General features: G+C 47.7%; 1 protein-coding gene across 3 annotated transcripts in view; it reads left to right on the top strand.

Annotated features, from left to right (window-relative positions):
* Positions 1 to 25784, top strand: part of EXOC6B (exocyst complex component 6B) — a 246665-nt gene that overhangs the window by 156527 nt on the left and 64354 nt on the right. For 2 of the 3 annotated variants that reach the window (XM_048943630.1, XM_048943632.1), the window contains exons 19-20: positions 5850 to 5879; positions 18309 to 18450. In XM_048943630.1, coding sequence (XP_048799587.1) covers positions 5850 to 5879; positions 18309 to 18450 — 172 coding nt within the window. The remainder of the gene's footprint in view (positions 1 to 5849; positions 5880 to 18308; positions 18451 to 25784) is intronic. The other variant, XM_048943631.1, reaches the window with a different exon arrangement.

Genomic DNA, 25784 nt, shown 5'->3' on the forward strand with positions numbered 1-25784 from the left:
AGAGATCTCAGTATAAGGGCGTGTATTATTCAAACTGCAGATCCATTTCCAAATGTTTGTCAGGTCACTGGGTGCCTTACATCAAAATATGGCTCTGCGTTGTAAGGCAGCATGTGTTTCTTTCCTTTCTCTGCTGTCCAAAATATGCCTGTGTTTATGCTGCTGTTGCGATCAGAAATGTCTTTCATGTTGTTTTTTTGCAGTTGGCTGAGCAGTGTCCACTTGAATAGGAACAATGTAATCATCAGGGAGTTTCATTTTTGCTCAGACAGCTTTTCTTTCTTTCTTTTAAACAAGATTTGTTCTGGGCTGTCTGGATATATACTTATGAGTCTCTTCAATCAGCAGGTATTTGGAAACAGCAAATCCACTGAACTCTGTATTTGTCCCAAAAGCAACTGAAGATTTTTTCTTCTTCACTGGACTGCTACCTATTTGTTGATACTGCGTGTCCAGGATTGTAGAATACCGGCCCCCACTGTGGACACCTCTCACTAGCTTGGATAGAAACAGGAAGAGAAGGTTAATAATGCACAGTGGCAGCTTCCTGAATTTCGTTCTGCTTGTTTGTGTCCAGGGATTGCACTGCTGGAAAGGATGTTCCAGCACTCCAGAACTGCTTTAGGAGCTGTTACAGCCTCAGCAGTTCAGCAATACTTTACCAGCTTCTGCATGGTTCATGCTGGATGGGGCTCTGAGCACCTGATGGAGCTGTGGGTGTCTCTGCCCGTTGCTGGGAGTGGAACCAGATGGTTTTTAGTGGTCCTTTCCAACTCAAACCATTCTATGATGATTCTATGTCTTTGGCCACCAAAAGAGAAATCATAGAATCATTAGAGTTGGAAAAGACCTCTAAGATCATCAAGATCAACAAATGAAAGTGAAAGGAGCTTTGGGCAGAGGTGTTGGGGCAAAGTGGCCTGGACAGGGCAAGGATTGGGACTGGATGGGCTTAAAGAAGGCCCCTTCCAACCCGACCCATTTGGTGACACTGGGAGTCCTTACACGACTAATTGAGCTCATGCAGCAGGGGTTTGCCTGCTGTTCCAGTGGGTAGGGAAGGGGTACCAGAAACGAAGATATGCTCAGCCCTCTTCTCTGCTTCACTTTGGACTCTTATTGATGTTTTTGACATTCTTGTACCTCAAAGAGATGGGTGTGTTTGTGTAGGGAATACCCCAAGGACCGTAAGGATCATTGAGTCCAGCTCCTGGATTACTTAACACTGCAGTTCTCAGAAAGCATTGCAGCATACCTTGCTGCTCACCACACATTTGCTGTCTCTTGCTCTGTCTTTCCCTCCATCAAGGGCAGAAATCCCCTTTGTTCCTCCTGCACAGAGCGAGGGGGGTCTGCTCTGCACTGGAGTGTGAAGCATGGCCACCAGGAGAGAGGAGGATGGGGAGAGATGTCCACGATGATTTATGAGACAGACCTGGAGTGATTTATCTTCCTTAAATATTAATGTTTCCTTTTTGAATTAATCAGAATGGTTTTGGAGATGGGGAAGGCAGCTGGTTGGTCTGGAAGGACTGTTCAGGAGGCAGCTGGTGGATGCTTGCCATGCTGCAGGAGCTGGGTAATGCGTCGGAGATGCTCAGCTGCTGCCTTCAAAGCACTGCCCAGCACTGAGCCTCCCACCATCCCCTTGGATAGGGCAGTAAAGTGACACAGAGCTGCAGATTGTGAAATTGGGAGGCCTGAGTTAAATGGTGGATAGGAGAGAGAGGTATCGCTGCCCACAGTTGGGATTGGAGCTGATCCTTGAGGTCCCTTTCAACCCAAGCAATTCTGTGATTCTTTTATGTGTTGGAGTTCCTTCCTTCAAAGGAGTGTTGTGGAGACCAATTCTTTGCCTGCTGCTGTCAGTTCCCTGCAGGCATCACCAGTGAGGATGAGTCAGGAAGAGCTGAAGGCTGTCGGAAGAGCACCAGCTCCTTTGATGGCTCAGCTGATTGCTTCTCAAGGACCTCTTCCCGGCCACTGATTTAGAAACACTTAATAATTTCGGTGACTTTCTGAATGATTTGTAGGAGGTGAGGCGTGGGAAAGCCCCCATCTGCCCAAAGCAGCACAGAAAAATGAAGGCCATGTTTGTGACAGCGCCGTGTGGACGGGATGTGCTTCCTTTGTGAAAGGAAAGGGTGAGAGGGCCTCGAGAGGGAAAGGAAGCATCTCCCAAAAGCATGAATTGGCACTGAGTATTGTGGGGCTGCAAGCAGCAAGGTGAAGCCTTTTCCATGCTGCTGGTCTGTCTCCAGCCCCAGATACACGGGGTTATCACACAGGAGATGCTGCCCTGTTGTAAACGAGTTTGCAAATGTTGGATGACCTCACACCAATAGCCACAAGGAAAGGGAAAGTAAGGCATCCTGTGGTTCCTATGTGTAGCCCCAGCTCTGCGCCCACCCTCCTGTTCCCATGTCCTCACTGCTTTGGCAGTGCCCCTTCCTGCAGAGCTTTGTGCCCATCAGGTTTACACAGTGAGCACGTGTGAGGAGCTCTCTGTGGCTGTTTGCACTTGCAGTTGGTTTTTAGCAGGAGAAGAGTGGCAGGCAGAGGGATGAGTAAGGAGCAGGAGACGAGCTGCTCGGCGGCCCTTTGTCACGACAGCAATTACAGCAAAAAAACCTCATCTGCTGATCAAAGAAGCTCAGCCTGGGCATGCAGGCGGTTATGGTGCTAAAATCACAGCAGCAAAAAGAGCTGTCCTGTAATAGAACGGAACCGAAAGCCCTGATCCTGCAAAAATGCAGGCGGTTGCTTCATGTGCTGTGTGTGAGTAATTCCATTGTGCTGCACAGGGCTGCTCGTGGGCAGGAAACCTCACTGGGGTCAAGGCTTGGAGCACAGCGGGCAGAGGGGATGGCCTTGGAGGTCACGGAGTGCTACAGGGAGAGGAGAGGAGTGAAAGGGCAGCTCCGTCCCAGCTTTGGCTCTGCGCTCCTGTTTGGGGATGGAGCAAGGCTGAATTTCATGGGGAAGAATTGATGCTGCTGATAAAGTTGATCCTGGCTGGTGGGATGGCACAGAGACTCTGCTCCTCAAGTAGAGATTGCAATTCCAAGTGTTGAAGTAGGGATTGCAATTCCAAGTAGTCAAATGGGGGTTGCAGTTCCAAGTGGTCAGTCTAGAATTGCAGCTCCAGGTGGTCAAGTAGGGATTGCAATTCGAAGTGTTGAAGCAGGGATTACGATTCCAAGCGTTGAAGTAGGGATTGCAGCTCCAAGTGTTGAAGCAGGAATTGCAATTCCAAGTGGTCAAGTGGGAATTGCAACTCTAGGTGGTCAAGCAGGGATTGCAGTTCCAAAGTGTTCGGTCAAGAACTGTAAATCCCAAGTGTTGAAGAAGGGATTGCAGTTCCAAATGTTGAGTCAAGAATTGCAGTTCCAAATGTTGAAGCAGGAATTGCAATTCCAAATGATAATGAAGAATTACAGCTCTGGGTGGTCAAGTAGGGATTGCAATTCCAAGCATTCATCAAGAATTGCACCTCCCAAGTGTTGAAGTAGGGATTGCAATTCTGAGCGTTCAGTCAAGAATTACAATACCAAATTGAAACAGGAATTGCAACTCCAGGTGGTCAAGTGGGGATTGCAACTCCAAGCACTGAAGGGGAGATTGAGCAATTCCAAGTGCTCAATCAAGAATTGCAATTCCAAGTGTTTAAGCAGAGATTGCAGTTCCTAATTTTTCCTTCCGAGCGTCACAGCTCCTACTGCTACCCAAGCCAATGGTGGTTGCTACTCCTAAAGCTGATGGAAGATGCTTTCTCTTGGGAGCTGGGAGCCCCCAGAGCCTCTGCTTTTTGCAGTTCTGCTTTGGGATGGTGAGCGTGGGGATGCAGAATGCTTTGGGGGTGAAAAGTTCATGGTGAAGTTAACGGGGCTTTGGTGCATACCAGTGCTGCATGAAATTTTCATGGTGGTTTATAGCCACAATTCGAAAATGCTCCGCTAAGTGCCCAAAATGTCTCAAAGCAAATAATATGCTGGTGGAAATAAAAGCATAATTAACATTTGGCTTCCAGGCTGCCCTCTTCCTGTGTTAACCAGTGAGGGTTGGTTACTGCTGCTGCTCTGCTTATTAATATGGGATGCTCGGGCCTCCTTTAAAAGAAAATACTTCTTTCTTCTTTTTTTTCTTTTTTTTTTTCCTTTAAAAAAATAAAAAGAAGGAAAAAAAAAGAAAAAAGAAAAAAAAAAGAAAAAGGTTTGCTGTTTTTTAGCAGGGAAAAAGGCCATGGCCTCCAGAATTAACATTTCCAGCATCATACTTTTAAAAGAATGACTGAAAAAGCCTTTTGTCTTTGATGGCTGATTGTTGTTTTTATTTCTTGTTAGACAAGTTAATGTAAATCGCATTGACAGGGCTACTCCAAACACACTGATTTGTTGACATTAAGCTTTTCAGAGATGGAGGGTTGTGTCAACACCTACAGTGAACTGTCAGGTTAACAAAGCAAGGATGTTTTCCTGGGGGAGGGGAGCAGAGTGGGGGGGAAGGGGTGTGTTTTGTTTTTATTTTAAGTTTCCTTTAATCCTCTGTTAGTCTTGTATCTTGATAACCTCCTTTGGAAGGTAATCAGGGCAGGTCAAGAGGTGACGGTGACCCAGGAAGGGGAAGCAATCTTTCAGCGATCGAACAAACTCCGACCTCCGCCATCCTGGGCAGTTCAGTTCAGTGGAGGGATTTCTCCTCCTCCTCCTCCCCCCCCTTCTCCTGCCCCCCTTTGTGCTTATTTTTGCCAGATGGCAGGCACAGATTTCAGCTGGAACTGCACAGACGCCGCGGACGCTCCGCATGGAACATTTTGCCTTATTCACCAGATTGGCATCTCTTCCCAGTTGGAAATACGTAATGCTGGCCCCAGCAGCTCTTGGGTAGAAAGAGCTTTCCAAGTGTTTATTTTCTTTTTAAAAGAGAATGGTTACCTGTGTTTTGCCTTCAGAAGTCGAGTCTCTCCATAATAATGTTAGAAGGCAATGTGTTGTGCGTGGAGATAAACGCACCACAGGACTGAGCTTTGTCCCAGACACAGTCTTGACCAGGTTGGCAGGGATGGTCTACTATCAGATATGGAGGTCGGTGGCCCTGTCTGCAGCAGGAATCATAGAATCATAGAATCACCAAGGTTGGAAAAGACCTAAAAGATCACCCAGTCCAACCGTTCACCTATTCCCAATAGCTCCCACTAAACCATGTCCCTCAACACAACATTCAGCCTTTCCTTGAACACCCCCAGGCTCGGTGACTCCACCACCTCCCTGGGCAGTCCATTCCAGGAAGGATGGAGCTTGGTGATCCTTGAGGTCCCTTCCAATCCAAGCCATTGGATTCTGTGACAGCAATTTATTTTACCCAGTAACCAGCATGAAACCATCATATGAGTCCCGAAACCAAGTACCTTAGATTTACACAAATCCTCTCTGGGCATAGATAACATCTCCTTGCCCTTGCAAGAGGTGGGTGAGTTTTGTAGATGTCTCTGGGCAAATCCCTGCTACCTCCTGCTGGGGTCGCACATCCATCCCGTCCATTTTGTAGGTGGGAAAGCTGAGGCACGTGGCTGTTGTCTTGCCCCAGGTGGCTCAGCACGTTCAATATCAAGGCCAACAGCGTCTGGTGGGACGTGGCTCATCAGTTCCTCTTCCTCCTTAGTGCTATATTTTGCTCTTCTCATTCGCCGAGCAGCCACAGCATCCCGCAGCCCGTGCCTCAGTTGGGGAGGAGCAGCGATGGGTTGTAGCACCCACACGTGATAACTGATGTGTACCTCTCTTGCCTTGCTTGCTGTTGCTTTGCTCTCTTCTGCTCTTGACTCAAACTCCCTGTGTTGTCCTCTGTAGGGGGATGTAGATGCCCACTCTACCATGTCGGTGAGTACATGGCTGCGCCTCGTGCTGTGCTCCGCTCGCACCTCCAGTGCTAGAGGGTGACTTGAACCAGGAAAGGTCATTGCTCTTGAAAGAGAGGAAAGGAAAATATTAACTAACTTTGGGTGGAAGCCTATCCCTTCCGCTGCTGCCGGCACAGGCATGGATTTTCTCTCAGCTTGAGATCAATCTGTAGAATCAATAGGAGGGGGTTTCCTTGCAGGAACACGTGCTGTTGCAGCAGCATTGCCAAATTGTTGCTCTTAGAGCACATTGCATTTAACTGCCTCCTGTTATGCCCCATGTATCCCTAAACATTAGAGGCAACAGCTGTTATTTGGGAAAACAGGATGAGATTTTCAACCTCAACCTGAAAGGAAGAAGACCTTTGCATATATCCCTGTGTTCTCCCTGTGGTCTGATCAGCATACATCCTTCTCAGGCTGCATTCCCAACAAGGCTCTCCCTCCTGGCCTTAGTGCTAAGCCTGTCAGTAGAGGGTAGCGTGATCTCTTGGTGTTTGCTGTCTCCCAGCTGGGACGAGGGCAATTAGCAAAGCAGACTTTCAGGACCTTCCTTCTGGTTCAATGCATGCCTCTAAGTGTTGTCATTTCTGCTTGTTGCGTGTGTTGGGAGAAAAGCGAAGGCATTTCAGCAGATAGATCCCAAATTGCTCACGAGTTGCTTTCTTGCTTCTATTCTGATGTCTGCAGCCAAGCCGTGTGCGAAACCAAGCACACCTCGTGCTTCTCGACGCCGTCGTGTGCATCTGCCCTGCTCTGAGCTTCTGCTTCTATGCCTGTAGCCCTGCTCTGTGTTCATGCTGCCCATGGGGCTGCCTGGCCAGATCGGCATCGCGCGGTGCTGTTGGGTGCATGCACCCCTTTGCCTGGAAACTGAGCGTAGCTGAGCCCTGAGACCTTGTGTGGGCACTCCGGGGTTTCAGAGTCAACAGCAAGGCCTGACATCAATGTCAGCTTCTGGAAAGAAGGAGCCATCCTACAGCAATCGTGGCCCTGCGGGCAGGGATGTGTCACACTTGGTGGCAGTCCCCCACCAGCCACCGATTTGCAGGGGAGATCTGAGTATCCCCTTGTGCTCAGCCCATCCTGTGCAGGGGCCTGGGGTGTACCCCAAGAGGGATGGAAGCAAAAAGGAGCATTGCCTCTGGCTTTTGAGACTTTGCACAATTTAGAAGCCAGATGTATTTATTTCTTTAATTGAATCCAGTGCCTAGACAGCTATGGAGTCAGCTTCCTACGGAGAGGGGTGCATTAGTTTCATTAAGGTAAATCAATGAAAAGTAATACCTGGAGGTCCCCTGGAAAGGGTCAGGGATGGAGTAATCCCTTTATACGGTGGGACTTTGCTAGCCTGCTCTTGGTTTTGTTCTTAACTGCAACACATTCTAATTTTGCTTTTAACCCCTCTAATTTTTTGTTCACTTGGTTGTTTGTTTTAATTGGTGGAAATAAATCACTAATCTGTCTGAGAGAATGAAAAATAAAAATCTGATTGCACGACATAGCAGCACAAAGGAGCAATTGTGGCTGCTTTTAAAGCGTCCGGTGGGAAGCAGTTGTGGCTGATCCTAGAGGTTTCTCCGTGTTGTAGATACAGAAAAACACCCCAAGTTGTGAGTCTGGGTCACAGGCATGGACAGGGCTGTGAGCAACCTCTGTAAAATCCTGTCTTGGTGTTTCCTCTGCTCTCCAGGGAAGATCCTGCTCTCTCTTGAGGTTACTCGATCCAGTTTGCGCTCAAGGTTGGACAGTTTGCCATGGTCAAAGATGGGACCATGCCTGGAGCAGTGCTCGTGTGCCTGTGGGGTCTGGGCTGTTCCTGATGCTCTGGGGCTGTGTGCCACTCTTCAGGTGTCCCCAGGATCCCAAATACTGGCCAAAAGGAATGGGTCGGAATGAGAACTTCTGGTTGCACTGACGCGTTCAAATATGGTGAAGTTAGCTTTGTTGGCTGGGGAAGCCTGACCTCTGCTTAACCCACGAGTGCTAGTTAAGTAGGATTTGGGTAAGCCAAGTTATCTTGTAATTACATGGTTTCTTGTGTGCTTTCAGCACTCTGAAAATTAATTGAAGCTAAAATGCCCAGTCCCATAAATCCTTTAAACCAGGGTGTGCGCGCTTGCATAGGTTTTGCTTCCCTTTGTGTAGTCACCTTGGCATGTTTGGCTTTGATTTCATTTTACAAACTTAGATTTATAAAGCTATTTTATGCTTACTTTTGCATGCACAAAGAATCAGATGTGTGGTACGGGGAATTTGGCAGTCAAAAAACCATCCTCAGCATAAGGAATTCAAACACGCCCGCTGCTTCCTGCACCAGAGCCCAGCACAGAGCTTCCAGCAGCACCGTCAGATGTTAAAGCATGTTTCTTTTTTCCCTTTGGACTCAAATTTGAGTGAAATAATAGACTTTGCCATTATATGCTTTCCTCTGGCTTCGTACATTGGCAACCTGAAGTCTTGCAAGACTTCGACGTTGGGAGCACGCAGGGGAATGTTGATGAATGTCATATCTGCAGCAGAATCACTGAGTCCTTAAAGTTGGGAAAGACCTCTAAGATCATCAAGTTCAACCATCAATTCACAGTCAAGTGCTGGAGCAGAATGGTGGGAAGGAAGCGGTTGCAGATGGAGTTTGGTGACTGTCATTGGGTGCCAACACAGAGCTGTGTGTTCTCCAGGCACCGTGCAGCCTACATAGCAAGAGAAAGGAAGCAAAACATTGAAAGATGAGGGTCTTCATGGATTTTCTCGTGGTTGCCATGGTCTTTCTTCGTGGTGTTTCATGAATGAATAAGGAGAACTGGATGTGCTAATGAAAAAAAAACAAGGTGCCATTCAGCTTTCATAGAACTATAGAGTTGTTCAGGTTGTAAAAGACCTCTCAGATCCCCAGGTCCAACCCCAAACCATCCCACCATGCCCACTGACCGTGTCCCTCAGTGCCACATCTCCATGGGTCTTAAACCAAGCCTCCGGGCTCAGTGACCCCACCACTCCCTGGGCAGCCTGTTCCAATGCATCGCCACTTTCTGAGTAGAAATTGTTCTTTATATCCAACTTCCTCCTCTCTGTTTCTCAACCAGAAGTTGTGTTCTTACATGAAATAAAAATTTCATTAACATTTAGCCCTTGGAAAATAGTAAGAACAGCGGCAGTTCCGCATGCTGCTTGTGCAGATCACTACTTCTCAGTAATCAGCTCTGATTGCCCGGTTCAGAAGCAGAAACCTACTGAATTGCATTGGAAACAGAGTGGTTTTTTTATCTTTTGAGCTCTTTTTTTTTCAATCTACTCAACATCTGGGGCTGAAGTCACGTCCAAGTTCCATTTCCAGCAGGCATTCAAACATCATGGAGAACACACTGAGCCCTCAATGGGCACCGCAGTAAGTGGGCATCTGTTGGGCTCTAGGTTCTGTTGGAGCAAGGCATGGGCTCTGCATGAGGCTGAGCACAGCCTGCTGGTCTTCCAGCCTTGAGATCCTTCCCCTTTTAATTATAACCCAACTGCTAGCAGTGTACAGTACAGACGAATCGGTTCTGTGCACTCTCTCTTTTTAAGCCTTCCTGCTGCTGTAATTGGCAGATGCTTTGCCCCGATAAATCAAGAGATGAGCGTGGTTCAAACTCTTCATACATGAGGGACAAAATTAAAAAAAAAAAATAAAAAATCTGCATTTAATCAACGTTTTGTTTCCAAAATGGCAGCTGCTTTGTATTTAATGGAAAATCAGACTCTTCCCAATGGAAAGAATGTTATTCCCAAAGCGAATACAAAAGAAAATAAAAGCCACAAAAGAGGGAGGATGAAATATGTCATTTATTTTTTTTTCTCGTTCGTTCCAGTTTTTGCTCTCTGATAATTGTCGGGCCAGGGCTCTGGTTTGTGTCAGGCATTTTGGGAAGCCTCACCCCATGGACACGGGGTCTGGGGAGGAGCACGGCGAGGGCTGCACGGCTCTAAGAGCTCCAGGAGGGATGACGGCTGCTCCTGGGTGAACAGAGTCTCATTAAATGCAGGCTGTCTGTGGGCTTCGTTCCTTCTTAGAGGTACCTGTGGTGTTTGGACATTGTGTTTTTCCATGGTGGAGAGCTGAGGAGTGTGCATTCATTCAGGGGAAAGAACTGTTAAGATGATCACATCCAACCATCAACCTGGATCGAAAAGGACCACAATGATCACCTGGTTTCAATCCCCTGCTGTGTGCAGTGTCACCAACCAGCAGCCCAGGCTGCCCAGAGCCACATCCAGCCTTGAATGCCTGCAGGGCTGGGGCATCCAAAGCCTCCTTGGGCAACCCGTTCCAGTGCATCACCAATCCCCACCATGTGGCAAAGCCAAAGGGTTCCCTTCTGGGAAAGGAGAACTGGATTTAGCTGTTGTGGTGCGCTCTGCCCATACGTTTTGGGTTGTGTTGAAGCCTTGCTTTTGATGGTTAGAGGGCTGGAGCACCTCCGCTATGAAGACAGGCTGAGGGAGCTGGGCTTGTTCAGCCTGGAGAAGAGAAGGCTGTGGGGTGACCTCATTGCAGCCTGCAGTACCTGAAGGGAGCCTACAGACAGGAGGGGAGTCAACTCTTGGAAAGCATAGATAACAGCAGGACAAGGGGAAATGGTTTGAAGTTGAGGGAGGGAAGATTGAGGTTGGATATAAGGGGAGAATTCTTTACGGAGAGTGGTGAGGTGCTGGAACAGCTGCCCAGAGAGGCTGTGGATGCCCCGTCCATCCCTGGAGGTGTTCAAGGCCGGGTTGGATGGGGCCCTGGGCAGCCTGGGCTGCTGTGAAATGTGGAGGTTGGTGGCCCTGCCTGTAGTGGGGAATTGCAGCTTGATGATCCTTGAGGTCCTTTCCAACCCAAGCCATTCTATGATTCTGTGATTTGCTGTTTCCCATATTTGCATTTCCCATGATTTCTCATAGAAAACCCTTGAGTTGTGCTTCTGCTGTTGAAGATATTCACTCCTTCCTGTGAGCAAATGCATGCAGTATGTGACGGGTTGCTCCTCTCCATGGCCATGCAGGAGCAACCTTGCCCTGCCCAAATTAAACACCATTTGGTGTTGATGCTCCCTCCAGCTTCACCCAGAACAGCCTCCAGCTGTTGGCCTTGGTGATCCATAGCAGAACCAAACTATTTTTCTTTCTCTTTTATTGGAATTTCAGGGGTTTTGTATCAGACTGCAGTGGTCAGCATAACTGGCTGTCTGGTTTCTTTTTGTGTGGTGGCAGTTTCACTATGGTCTGTGCCTGCAGGCTGGTGCTGCTCATAGGTGGCATCTGAGATTCCATGGTGGAGAGCTGTCTCTTGATCGTGGCTGTTAGATGACAGGGATGGTTGGAGTCCTAAGACAGGAATCCCCATTTTTTCATCAGAGTAGTGCATGGCAGTGCCTCAGTGGTGTCAGTCTGCTTAAATGTGGTGGTTTGCTGATGGCAATACAGCTTCTCCCATAGGGGCAAGTTGGATGGGATGGGGTTTTGTGGGGTAGGCTGGAGACACAGAGGTCCCAGTTGTGTTTTGGATCCAAAATGCCTTCTTCAAAGAAGGATGAATGCTTCTCCTTTCATTAATTTGAGCACCAAAAAACCTGTAATTTTAGCTCCCCCAAACAATGTGAAGGACCAGGTTGGCTACAAGTCTGGGAGTGTCCCTTTCCTGACAGCACTGCATGAGTGTTGCTCATCACCGACTTTCTCTTGCAGGTTGGAAGCTTTCTGCTTCTTTTCCTTGGCAGATTCCAAGGCCACATAACCTCCAGCTGTGTAATTTGCAGCTGGGGGCACCATTCCTGTTGGTGGGATTTGGGATGTTGCAGGTTTGAGCTCTGCTATTCACTGTAGGTGCTGAGCTGTTGTAGACAAGGAGTGGCTCTCTGGATCCCTGGTTTGAAACCGATCCCTTAGGGATGAACATGTTGGACATAGAATCATCATCATACAATGGCCTGGGCTGAAAAGAACCACAATGATCATCCAATTTCAACCCCCTGCTGTGTGCAGGGTCACCAACCAGCAGACCAGGCTGCCCAGAGCCACATCCAGCCTGGCCTTGAATGCCTGCAGGGCATCCACAGCCTCCTTGGGCAACCTGTTCCAGTGCCTCACCACCCTCTGTGTGAAAAACCTCCTCCTAATATCCAACCTAAACCTCACCTGCCCTAGTTTAAAATGCAGAGGAATTAATGAGGGTGGTGTTGAGACCGTGGCAAACCAGGCAGGCATGGGCACACTGAGAGGCTCCAAGACAGCAAAGCTGATTTCCTAATATTCCCATCAAAAATGTCCTGATTTTTCCCACCTTGCCCACAAAAGTGGCAATGATTTGCAAGATAACTCAGTTTACTTCTGCAGAGGAAAAATTAAATAGCCCTGATTACATCCTCCTGCTCTCAATGCATTCGCTGCGGTGAGGAGCTGTATGATGGTGGGAGTTTCATTTGCACCTATTTGTGGGCAGGATACAAGAACACATAGTCTGAATAGCAAGAAAAGGGAGCTGACCTTTCTGCCATCATTTCATAGAGGTTTTATGTTGCCAAACCATTAAGATGATTGGGATGAGTCCAGCTTATGGTCTGCTGGTAGATGCTCATGGACTAAGGAAGGGAACAAGATGCTGTGAAGCAGTTTTACACTGCAGGCTCTGGGATTTCCACAGTGCCTTATTTGCTTGTCCGAACCAGTATTCTTGACTCATAACTATGATGGAGTAAAATTTATATCCCCAACCCTGGAGACTTTCAAGGCAAGGCTGGGTCAGGCCTTGGGTAACCTGTTCTAGCTGTGCTGTCCCTGTTCATTGCAGGGGAGTTGGACTAGATGGCCTTCAGAGGTCCCTTCCAACTCTAAGGATTGTATGGTTCTATGAGTCGTGTTGTTTATAACGGAGTGGACTTGTCATGCCAAGAGTTCCATATTTATTTTGCCCATTTTTCTATTGTCCGCAAGCGCGTGGATTTGCATGTCTGAGCGTACTGCACCAAAGCAGTCCCGGTGCTTGTGGCAGATGAAAACAAATCCTGCTGTTATAAAAACACAACAGTTGCAAACCCTGGGACTGCTTGAAACCTGTCAGGCTTTGTTTCTCGTGGCAATATCCCATTAGTCCTTCGGTGAGCTGACGGAAGCGTTAGCAGTGCCACAATGGGACTTTTGTTTGCGCTTTGCCCGCTCTGCGATGGGGATAAGGGGCAGTGGGAGGCAGCGGCGGCCCTTTGGAGGTGGAGGTGATGCAGGATGGGTCCCCATGGGTCTCCCTGGAGCCTGCAGCAGTTGGTGCAAGCCGGGAGCCCCCAGCCCCGCAATGAGGTGGGTAGCGGCAACCGATTCCTGATTGCACACTAAGATTAATGGGTATTTATTTTAACAACCATTCCGTTTCAGTAGCTTTTAATGAGTCCTTTGATAGCAAGTTCCTTAATTAACAAGGCAGCCTTTCAGCTTTTCCCTTCCCTAATTGTTAACATATTTGCTATTTTCAAACAAATACGCTACCGTGAGCAACGCCGGCTCTGCACTGACCTTCTCCTGCCTCCTGGGAACCCAAAAGGCTTAATCTGCTGCCCAAGGATGAAATGCAGCTGAAATGAGATGATTTCATGGCTGGTTTCCTGCAGCGTGTTTGACTCAGTGGGGCTTGGTTCAAGGAGTACTGCTTGTGCTGATGTGTGGCACCTATGGCTTGCATCTTGGGGACAGCATCGGGAGGTTTGGCTCTGCTGCTTCATTCATTGGCTATTCATTGGTATTCATTGGGTATCACGCCTCTGTGCATCTCTGGGAGCACCAAATGGGCAGCATCACCTTGAGAGGTGTCACATAATCATCGAGTCATTAAGGTTGGAAAGGACCTCTGAGATCCCCAGGTCCAACCCCAACCCATCCCACCATGCGCACTCACCTCAGTGCCACATCGCCACGGTTCTGGGGCAGCTCCAGGGATGGTGACCCCACCACTCCTTGGGCAGCTGTGCCAGTGCCTGTCCGCTCTTTTGGAGGAGAAATTCTTCCTAATGTTCAATCTGCCTGTGATGGAAACACCAGCTGCAGACCCCAGCTGCAAGGGGGTTGCACTGAGGGCAGTTGGACAGGGGGATTCCTACGTGGGCAAAAAAAAAGCAGTTACAGACCCATTAAAGTCTACAAACAAACCCACGGCTGTTGATGGTGTGCTCAGGAAGAGAATTGCTATTTTGCTGGCCATGTTTGAGATGGGCAAAGGGTGGTTGGGCATGTGCTTGGGTGTCTCAGCAGCTGAGCTCCGCATGTACTCATGCACCACCCAGTTCTGCCCCATGCAAATCCTGTTCAGCTTTTGTGAGGTTTGCAAAGTAAACAACTGATGCGATAGAGGTTTTCTTGTTGACTTCAAGCTCCTCCGTTTTCTGTCATGTTGGTAAATGAGCTATTGGTGACTTCAGAGTGTTAGTTTTACTCTCATCTCTGCAGGCAGTTCATAGGAGCCCATTCTGGCTGAGGCTGGATATCCATCTGGGTCCTTCTGGTCCAGCCCAGCTCCAGCAGGGACTCCCAGTTGTACCTGGGCCCATATCCAATGGCTTTTGTAGGTCCCCAAGGAGGAGACAGCATAGATTCCTCTAAGATCATCAAGTCAACCCATCCCCACTTCCCATGTCCCTCAGTGCCATATCTGCATGCGTCTCTGGTTCCTCCAAACCATAGCAGGATAGCAGGGTTCTGTAGGAGCAGCATCTGTGATGGGCACCCCTGACACCTCCAAGCCAAGGCACATGTCCTGGCACTGCTCAAGGTGGGGCTGGAAATGATTTTGGAGGTTTAGAGGAAAACATGTCAATCACAGGCTTGGATCACTGCCGCCATCCTGGGAACTACAGTAGGAACTGGAAGAGGAAAGAGAAATAGAACCCCTTGTTAGGAGCAATCGATCAATGTCCTCATTTGATTTTTCTCCTACCAGCAACAACTGCTTATCAAGCAGGTATTGCAGTTGGTTTCTGGGAAAATATTGTAAAATTGATGTTTGTGTGCAGTGGCTGATCTTGCAGAGAGCTGCTGTAAGTGGCGTCTTTGTCACTGTCTGTATCTGTATTTATAAGACTGAAAGAGCATAAATTCTGGAAAGGTGTTAGACCTTGGTGTGCCAGGCAGCTGTGCCCCATGGTGGAGGACCTCCTGTCCCCAACTGGGCCTTTATCACAGTGATTTAAAGCATCTCCAGGCCCTCAGCTCATAAATAGGAGGAAGAATGGATTAAAAGTACCTGCGTATGCTTTTATCTTTCATCCAGTAATTTTGAGTTTGTATGCTTGTATGGTTTGTATGCTCTGCTTCTGCCACGAAGGCTCTGCAGAGCTGTTGTGCTGTCAGGGCATGACGATTAAATTGCCTTTTCCCTCCCGTCTCCCTTGCGTCTGGCTTATTAACTTGACATTTCATTTCAACTATTTGCTGTTCTTCTCACCCTCCCAGTGTTGCTTGTCATTCACTCTCTCTTTGGGCAAGCTTGGCTGGCCGGAGGAATGCATGCAGCAGAGCAGGTGTGTTTGCAGGCACAGGTAACCCTTTAGGTACCTCCGTGCTGCTGATCCAGCCTTTACTTGGTGTACAAGGAGAGTCTTACACTATGTTTTTTCTCACTGAGGCTGAAAACCTTCTTGTGGGTTTTCCTTTTGACTTCGTCCATGGAGGTTTGTGTCTCAGCTGCTCTGGGGTTGCAGCCTGTGTCCAGGCTCATGGACTTTTGGGTTCTCTTCCGAGCAGAGTGGGTGATGAGAAGGAAAAGTCCGCTTTGGGTTTGAGTTGCATATCACAAGGAGTCTCAAGTTGGCTGGGGAACAGCTGTGGGATTGCAGGTGGAGAGGATGATGTGTGAGGATCATAGAGGATGGACCAAGACTGAGCCTTCTGCTCAACAACACATCAAAACACCCGGAGCATAGCAACGATTCAAGTGTCTGTTGGAAGTAATGAAGAAAAATGGTGGTCGGATAGCAGCGTGCTTCCACTGCATACAGGGCTGAGGAATGAGCCCGAGCAGCACTGTAAATAACCCAGTGTGTCAGAACGGTGCGAGGAAATGATGAAAAGCAAAAACTCGTGGCTGCGCTAAACTTTATGGTTGCCATGTTTCATCTTAATTTTAGCAAAGGTGTTTGTTCTGAGGTGAGTAATGGACGCTGCCGGAGCCTGGGAACGGCAGTAAACAATGGAGATGGAGTGCCCTGCCCTCCGAGCGTGCCTCTGCTTTCTTATTAATGACAAAGGAAGTTTTCCTGCTGCTGAAGATGGATGTTGCCCATGCATCCAAACCTACTTGGTGAAGCTGGCAAGAGCACTTCCCAGTTCATGTATCAAAAACCTGCTCATCTGTCCGTGCTGCGGTAATGAAACTTGTGATCCACCCCCACTTTAATCCCAGTTCGAGTACAATTTGTACATGTCTCCTAAGCCACTCCTCGTTTCCAAGAGAGCGTGTTAAATCCTTTTGTGTGCGTTTGAAAACATAATCTCCAGCTGAAGCACGGCTGTTTGCATGGCAGCCCAACCACCAGAAGTGCTGTCGTGGAGGTTGCAGGCATTGAGCTGTGGTTGGTTCCACGCAGCATTGGCCAAAGAGTTTCTGTAAGTCTGTGTTCCCGTGCTAGAACTGCACATTTTTATGGGTTTAATGCATGTTCCACACCTGCACTGCATACAGAAGCCTGTTATGTAGATCCTGCTGCAACTTTTGGACCCAAGCAATGAGGGAATTCTTTTGAGGAACTGTAAATGAGGGGAGAAATTCAAGTAGGTTGAACAAAAGTCTGCTGCCCGGTTTGGAAGCTTGTCACAAAGGTTTGGTTGCAATTTGGTGGGTGGGGAAATACGTGTTGCTCACAGAAAGGACTTTTTCCACTTCTGTCTTCTCCTGGTGTCTCAGGGAGTTCAGGAACCTGTAGGTTGCCATGGAAGAACTCAACTTGAGGCCATCATCTCTCATCCTATCCCCATTACGTGGGAGCAGAGGCCGACCCCCACCTCACTACCACCTCCTTGCAGGGAGTTGTACAGAGTGATGAGGTCTCTCCTGATCCTCCTCCAGACTGACCCAGCCTGTTGGCCCTGTAGGTCTCCCCATGAAGTAGGGGTGTACTGGAGGAGCCAAGTGTTGATGGTCACCTTCTCTATGGAACAGACAGGTGCAGAAGGAAGGCAGGAGGTGCTGCAGGCACAGAGCAGGAACTCCTTGCAGCCCAGGAGGGGCCCATGGAGGAGCAGGCTGTCCCCCTGCAGCCCATGGGCACCGCTCTGAGCAGATCTCCATGTGTAGCCGTGGTGCAGCAGTGGATGTGGCCTGGAGGAGGCTGCAGCCCTTGGAGGGTTCCTGCAGGAGCAGAGCCCAGGCTGGGGCCATCCATGTGGACTTGTGCTGGAGCAGTTCATGAAGGATGGGCCCTGTGGAATGGAGCTGTGTTGGAGCAGTGCTTGAAGAGCTGTGGGCAGCCTTTGTGGGATCTGTTTGGGGAGGGATCCCACATGGAGAAGGGGCAGAGAGTGACCATGAAGGAGTAGCAGAGATGTAATGTTACGGGCTGACCACTGCCATTCCCTAACTCAGGGAAAGGGTGGATGAGGGAAGGTGCCTGTAGGTGACTTTTAGTTCTCACTGCTCTAATCTGTACTAACAAGCAATAAATTACCTTAATCTCCCTATGCTGGCTCTGTTGTTTTGCCTGTAACAATAGCTGGTCAGATATCTCCTTGTTCTTATCTCAACCTTTGCACCCTTTTCCATCCTATTTTCTCCCCCTCTTCCTTGAAGGGGGGGCAGTGAGGGAGCACTGTGGTACAGCTGAGCTGCCCATCGGGGCGAAACCACCTCACCCCAATCCTATCCAAGCCAACACAGCTTCAGCACTTCCTCACTGTGACATTTCCTTCACCTTGTTCCTCACCTGTGTCTGGATGGTGCCACACAGCGCTGGAAGTAGGCAGAAGAGCATCAGCGTGGGTTTGTGGTCATCACAGTGTCCCTCCAGCTCTGCAGGGTGCACGCCAAGGAGCCTGCTCATGTCCCTTGCTCCACAGACCCAAGTCATTTCTGCTGGCACCACGGATGACCCAACCTGATGAAGGAGCAAAGCATTCCCTATGCCGTGCAGGAAAGAGCTCTCGTTGAGCTGAGTGCCTCCGCTGTTGGAATGGGATTTTGAAACTCATACTGTGCAGTGTAAATAAATGCAATTTGAGCTGTAGGCTGCAGTTCTGAGTTGTCGCCGCTCCCACCGTTTTAACCTATCAACCAGCTTACCTCATGCAATCCGTGCAGGCCATCAAATGAAACAGGGCCTGTTGTCTTGTCCACAGCAGGATGTGATGGCGGGGGCTGCTTAGTGCTGTAAACACGTGCTCCTGGGCCTTCATACATCTCCCTTTTGTTTTGCAGGGGAAGGTGGCACAGACCGCCTGCATGTCAGCATGCAAACACCTGTCCACCTCGCTGATGCAGCTGCTGCTGGAAGCCGAAGTGCGGCAGCTGACGCTGGGCGCCTTGCAGCAGTTCAACCTGGACGTGGAGGAATGTGAACGTAAGATGCATTACCATCCCGTTTTCCATTGCTTTCCTTTGCCCATTTGTATGCCAGGACCCGAGCCAGGGCAGTGCTGTGAGTGGTGCCAAGTGGTTGGGACTGGCAGAGCTCGCTGCTGCTGTCTGGGAGGACATCTGGCAATATCTTCAGCACAGAAGCAGCTCAGCAAATTCGAAGAGATCAAAGCTTTGCTGTTCCTTTTCTTCCTAAAATGCTTCGCTGATGCTTTCCAGATCATCCCTGCTTTTTGAAACGGAGTGTTTTAAAACTGTGAGGATTTAGAGTGGGTAAAACATCGGGGAAGGCTCACAAAAATCAGTTCAGTTGTAACCGTTTCAGAAAACAGTAACTGTTCTTAAGAAGTTCTGGTCATTTGCTGACTGCAGCCAGTTGTCTTCTCTATCTGCTGCAGGGAATTCTTTCTCAAAGCATCCCCTTTTTGCAACGTTACTGCAATGGGAAAGAGTCATTGTAAGCAACTGTTACATCTATTTAGAGGTGTGCATGTGAGCATGGTAAGGGCCACCGATGTGGCTTGCAGTCAACCCTGCTCATTTATTTCATCTAGCTAACATCTGAATAAGCTCTGAAATCCTAAGATGTCTCTCAGATTGCTTATTATCCTGCTGTCTGTAGCTGTTAACAAAATATAGAACAGAACTGACAGAACACCTTGCTTCGTCCTATTTTTATCATTTAATCCGAGGCAGGGCCAGTACACTTGTGCACAGGATCCTCCCTCCCTTGTGAGTCTGTTTTTAGATGCTAATTGAAGCTCAGAAAGGGGAAAGGGGATGAGTCCATACCCACAGACAACTTCATTTGTAGGCAGCAACAGAGCTGCCATGCAGTTCTTTCAGCCCCAGCTTCCAATCTACCCCCTGCAATGTCACCCAGCACCTTTGCATTTGGGAGGCTTGAGCATTGTGCAGTCCACTGGTGGCACTTGCTCTTGCAAGGGTGTTGGTGGAAGGCAAAAGCACAAACAGGGTTTGAAAAGTTTCTGTGTTGGTATCATAGAATCATAGAATGGCCAGGTTGGAAGGGACCTCAAGGATCATGAAGCTCCAACCCCCCACCACATGCAGGGCCACCAACCTCCACCTTTCATAGCAGCCCAGGCTGCTCAGGGCCCCATCCAACCTGGCCTTGAACACCTCCAGGGATGGACGGGGCATCCACAGCCTCTCTGGGCAGCTGTTCCAGCACCTCACCACTCTCTCTGTCAAGAACTTCCCCTGATATCCAGTCTAAATCTCCCCTCCCTCAACTCCAAACCATTTCTCCTTGTCCTGCCATTATTTATCCTTGTAAAGAATTGACTCCCCTCCTGTTTGTAGATTCGCTTTAGGTGCTGAAAGGCTGCAATGAGGTCACCCTACAACCTTCTCTTCTCCATGCTGAACAAATAACCACATACATTATCTGATTCAGGTAACCATGAACCAGAGAGGTGAGAGATGGTCACGGTGTCTTGGGACAGACAGAGTTGGGCATGTTCATCTCTTGGTGCTGCTGCCTTGCACTGAAGCACATTTGGTGCTGGATGGGCATCTCTCCAGAGGTGGTCAGTCTGGGGCTGCAGCAGGGCAGTGCCCTTTCTTGGAGAACACTGGCCAAAGCTAGCTCAGATACATGGCTGTCTGACAGCTTTTAGGTGCTTGGTATCTAAAGTCTGGAGAGAAGGGTCTGGAGAGACCTGACAGGAGGCTTGTCCTTGTTGTGATAGGACAAGGGGAAATGGTTTCAGGTTAGAAGAGGGGTGATTTAGACTGGATATAAGGATGGAGTTATTTACAGTAAAGTGAGGCACTGGCACAAGTTGCCCAGAGAGGTGGTGGTGCCCCAGAAAGACACCCAAGATCAGACTGGAGGGATTCTGAGCACTGATGGAGCTGTGGGTGTCCCCATTCATTGTAGGGAGTGAGAGCAAATGGCCTTTAAGGGTTTCTTCCAACTGAAACCATTCTGTGAGTCTGTGGTTTTGTTCTGTGATTGTGAACGTATCACAAAAGCAATGGCTACGGAAAACACTCAGCTTGATAGGGTTCAAGAAATACTTCAAGTGGATGAACATTTTGGGAGGAAGTGTATTCCAGATACTCATCGTTTTGGCTTTCTGGGTTGATAAGGAGGTTGGAGTGTTTGCTCTTTAGATCATCACAAACCTCTTCATTGCGGAGTCTTCTGAAACGCTCTTTGCCCTGATGTGATTCCTGTTAAGCCCCACAGCAAGATAGTCTCTGTCCTCACTGGGAATGGTGTTGGAACCTAAATAGCTGGGAGCTGCCATTCCTATCTTTGGTAACTCCATTCATTCAGTGAAATGCACTGAGGACGTCCTCATTTTGGCACTTAATGCTGTCAGACTATATTCTCCTGCCCTTTGCAGAAGTGTTGCTAATCATGCTCCAGTTTGACTGTAAGTGCTGAGAGATTAAATTCTGTTGAAAGGTCACCTGTAAGATCGTGTGGGTTCGATAGGGGCTGTTCTTTAACGGCTGGTCATCATTTTGCTTTTTCACAGTACTGCATGCAGAAGAACCTGGGAGAAGGATCAGCGTTTAATGAATCGTATCCATAGTTTGCAGCTATATCATATGTCACAATGCAAGCAACACCTTATTTTTCTTTCAGAAGTGCCTTCAGCCCTCAATTCTGGCTGTCTAATTTGTGTCCCATCAGCTACACCGGTAGCAGCTGTGTTCTCAATCTGTGTCCGCACAGGGACAGTCTGTGGTGCTGAGAATAATAGGAAGCATTTGTCATTAGAAATCGTTTCCTTCTTTTTCTTTTGGCTGCAAACAGACTCGTGACCCTGCAGTTTTCCACCCCGTCGGTAACTTGGGTCACTAAGCAGGATCTCCTCCCTGGATGCCTTCAGCGCTGAGTAAAACAGATGACAAAATGTAATCTAGTGAGAAGAGTGATGAGACAAATCAATGGAAACATAGTGAATTAAGCATGGTTTGAAGGGGATGCAGCTAACTTACTCTATATAGGAGTAGATATAACACACATTACAAGAAAATATGGTTATGTACACAACGCGTAGTAGCTGTAGAGGTGGGAAGGATAATGGCTTAAGCTTGAGCCAAGACACAGGTAAATTAATTCCCCAGACTCGTAGGTCCATGATGCAGCTTCTAATTTAGAAATGATCTCTTTTCAGTGTAATGGGAATGGCTGCACAAGAAAACCTTGGGCTGAAGCAGAGAGGAGCAAACCAAGATGTGAAGTTTTGCTATTACTTGTAACTCTTTGTTATCGTTTGGCTTTTATTGCTCTTCTTAGGCAGCCGAGAGAGATTCTCTCACCTCTTATTTAAACCTAGAGTGAAGTAAGATGTAGAGGTTAAATGAGTTGTCCAGAAAGACACAGTAGGACACGTCTAATTATGTCTCAATTTAGGAGTGTGTTCTGGCACCAGCCCAGGGAGCCAACATGAAAAGAGGGAGAAAAAAAACAACTCTGGAGGGAATGAAAAAAAAAATAGAAAAGCAACACAAATACTTCTGCAAACCTGGAAATAGAAGAGGGGATTCTTTTTTCAGAACAGATGTTTGCTCTTTAAAATGGCCTTGTGGTCTTACAGCACAGGTCCACAACCCAAGATTTCTTGGTACTTTTTTGTGATTGCTTCGTTCCCTTTTGCCTGGTTCCATGCTCCGCTCTTTTTGGGACCTCCTGGTGCTGGTGTTGGTCTTTCTCCATCTTCTTCACCTCCAGGGCAGTGGGAATCTGATGTAACAACCCCAATTTGGAGGTTGGAATAGAAGAAGAGAAGGGGAAGGCGGCTGCTCTCGCTCGTACAAAAGCGTTTCACATCTCTAACTGATTCCAGCGGCGATTGAGGCAGATTGTTTTTACAATATTTAGGTCATAAAATAAGCAGTTCCACGATCTCCAAAGCCTTTTAACTGCTGCTTTACAAGAAATTAAAAGCACCGTAAAATTATATTTAAAATTTCACTCAACTCCGCGTTCTCCTTCAGCCCACTCATGGGTGCAGTCAATAAAGGAACGCAGACGTGGCAGCCAGCTTGAGGAGCACTGAACCCAACACGAGAGCACGCCAACGTGTGCCTATATGGGTCCCTGGGCAGCTGTTTACCACCTCATTCTTGGCTGCCTTATCTGGCCCCAAGAACTTTCTCACGCGGAAATCCCATCGTCCGCTCGGTGCTGTGGGCAGCCTTCCCTCCCCCTACTAACCCAAAGCACAGCTGCCTGCTCCTCTGGTAGCCTTAAGTGCATCGTGCATTGGTTTGCTGGGGATGAGCGCTGCGTTTCTGGGAAGAAATGCCTTCCTTTTAGGATTCTGCACTTGCATTGCAAGGGAAGCAGTGCCTGGTGGTCAGTGCTGTAAGTGTGTGCGGGTGGGAAGCACACAGCTGCCCATCACTGAGCTTCTCTTCCAGTATCTACTGGAAGGGTTTTCCATCTCCCTTGTAAACTTGTTGCTGATTCCATGGTGTCCTCCAAATCTCTTCTGTCCTCTTGTTTCCTACGCTGTCTGCTCCAACATTACAGATATCCTCCATCTCCAACACCTTCCCCTCTTCTCCTTTGTTACCAGGATGTTTGCTGATGTTTTCCCATCTTTGCCATCCTTTGCAGCTTGAGGAAGAGAAAATGCTCCTGTCCACACCTATTTAAATTAGACTTTGAAAGTATGGCTCGGGTCCCTCCAAATCCTCAGCATTTGCTTTCATTCCTTTTCCTAGCAAATGAAAAGTAATGGGCCTCTCAGTGGAGTTACCTTTATGCTGTGTTTTAATGAATTGTTTAAAATATATGGAAGGAAGCTAACAAAGATTTCAGAAACCTTTTTACACAGTGCAGCTGGGTTTTATCTCCTTGTGGCCTGAGCTAAATCAGTTTTGTTCCACTATAACAAAGAGAGAGGAGGGTTTCACTACCTGGTCTCCTACCTTCTTCTTGGCTTTTAGCAAGAATAGCTCTTCGGTTTCAAGAGCAATCCATTGTAATTGCTTGAGTTCGAACAATGTTGGGAACTCACTGGGACCACCATCCCCCAGCTCTGCACCTGCTTTCTCTCCCCACCCAGCATGGCACACACAACACTGATACTTGATTCCACTTCTCCTAGTATTCGTGTTTTAGTGGAGTAGAGAACTTCCCACTGATAAGAGACATCCATTGGAAGTCTTGAGTTTTGGGTTTGGGAACCTTTATAGACTCTGTGTACCTGTCCTACAGGATAACAGATCCCAGTGTTCCAATGCACAGTGAGCAGCCCCTGGACCACATCTCTATGCAATGTTGGAGCTCCATGCTCGTCGTTGCTCCTTCAGAGAGCAAATGATGGTGGTGGAGTCTTGTGATGTCGTCTGATGCTGCTGGGTGGATTTTGGATGGCTCTTCCTCTTCCTGCTGCCCTCTGAGATTCCAGAGGTGGCACTGAGCTTTGATCATTTGCCTGAGCATCTGGACAACACTCAGATGCGTGCTCTGATTTTTGGATGGGCTTGTGTGGAGCCAGAAGTTGGACTAGATGATCCTCATGGGTCCCTTCCAACTTGGGATATCCTATAATGCTATGATCCTGTGATTTGGATGGAGGTATAAGCTCACATAAGCTCAACAAAAGTTGAGAAAAGAATAATACGTCCTCTGCCAACAGGACATTCCATCTTCCCATTGCCTAAACTCATAGCTGTCCCTGCTGTCCTTTTTTGCCTTTGGGAATCTCCAGTCCATGCAAACACTTGTTCTTCATCTTGAGAATCCTCGGGTCATTTTGTACCTCAGGGTAAGAAGCAAGGAGTCCTGTTGCTTGACTTTTCTAAGATGATCTTCAAAGAGTTTATCTACAGACGATGGTTTTAAGACCTAGATTGTTCACTGGGGGATGTGGACATAATTATTTCCCCTAAAACAAAAACTCTTTCAAAAGAGGTACAAGCACAAGTGGATATTCGTGGTTCCCCTCAACAGGAGTTGCTGTAACCTCGATCCTGCAGGTCTGCCGTCGTAAATTCTGGCAGTGTAAAGTAATTCAGGGAAAATCTCACCCTCAAGATGATCTTTTTGAGGAATAAAGTAGCCTTTAACCACACAATATGTGTAAGGTTCTATCCCTATGCGTACAGTATACAAAAAGAGATTCCTCCAATTCTGTATAATTAATTTCCAGTGGATGTCTCTTTTCTTGTGTGTGTTTGAACTCTTTATTCTTTGTTCATTGTAAAGGGCTTAACGGTTCCTGTTCCTTGATTCTTTCATTGGTGAAATGTTTTGGAAGAGAGGTTAGAGTCCCTCTGTGACCTGCCCTGGGTGGCCCAAGCCTGTAGACCTTGCAAAGACATTACTTTTTTGGCCTGAACACAAGTCTCTCAAACCTTTAGCCTGGCTAAATGCTTTGTACAAACAGGCGCATACTGATCTGCTCTATTCTCTTGTGATTTTCTGCTCAAGGGGCTGTACTGTAGGTGGCTTGCTATGTTTGCCACTTGCCTTGGTAGTGGAGAAAGTACAATAAATGAATCCGACAGTACCGAGGCCAGCACTGTGCTTGGTCGTTCCGAGAAAATTATCCTGAAATCTGGTTGAAGAGATTAAAACCAAGAAGAACTGGCTGTGTCTCTCCTCTAAAGCTCTGTTCTCTTCTTTGTTTCTTTTTTTCTTTAAGACATTGTTTATTTCTCCATCCAAAATAAGTTTGTGGCATTGGTATGTAAAGTGTGACCTCTGATTACAGGAGGTACCGCTATTTTTGTAGCAGCCATGGGGTGAAGCATTGCATTCATTCCTCTTCTGGCTCCTTACAGTCCATTGCTGGAGCAGCTTTCTTCTTGCATGCAAGCCGTGGTCTTGATCTAATTTCTTCTGTAACACAAGCGATGTGATCTCATGTGTCATTTCACTCCATGGATGTCAAGTGCACTGTTAATGCCATAGAGACTCCAGCCCGTTCTTTTTATGAGAATTGCTGTTGAAGCAAATGTTGGTTAATAAAGAGCACGTTCCATGTGCTACTGTTGTTATAACTTGTCTTGTTAAAGGGTGATATTACTCCATAATTCCCAGTGTTAACTCCCATAGGGTTGGTTAATAGGAGACTGCTGAAGGTGAGCTGTGGCATGGGATAAAATCCATTTATCTCACGTTGCTCACGAGTGGATGACAACAGTGGCAGGTTCACAAGTCTTTGAAAACATTTAAGATCAATTTGCAGGTGTTTTCTCGTTACTACTTGAAATCTGTGCTTGTAGGAAGGCCTTAAACTCCATGTGTACTTTGAAATAGATTCCTAGCAGCTGCAAAACCTTCCATCTAAAATAGAAAATTCTTTTCAATTCAGTCCT

This window comes from Lagopus muta, chromosome 4 (assembly GCF_023343835.1).
Source record: "Lagopus muta isolate bLagMut1 chromosome 4, bLagMut1 primary, whole genome shotgun sequence".
NCBI classification, from domain to species: Eukaryota; Metazoa; Chordata; class Aves; order Galliformes; family Phasianidae; genus Lagopus; species Lagopus muta.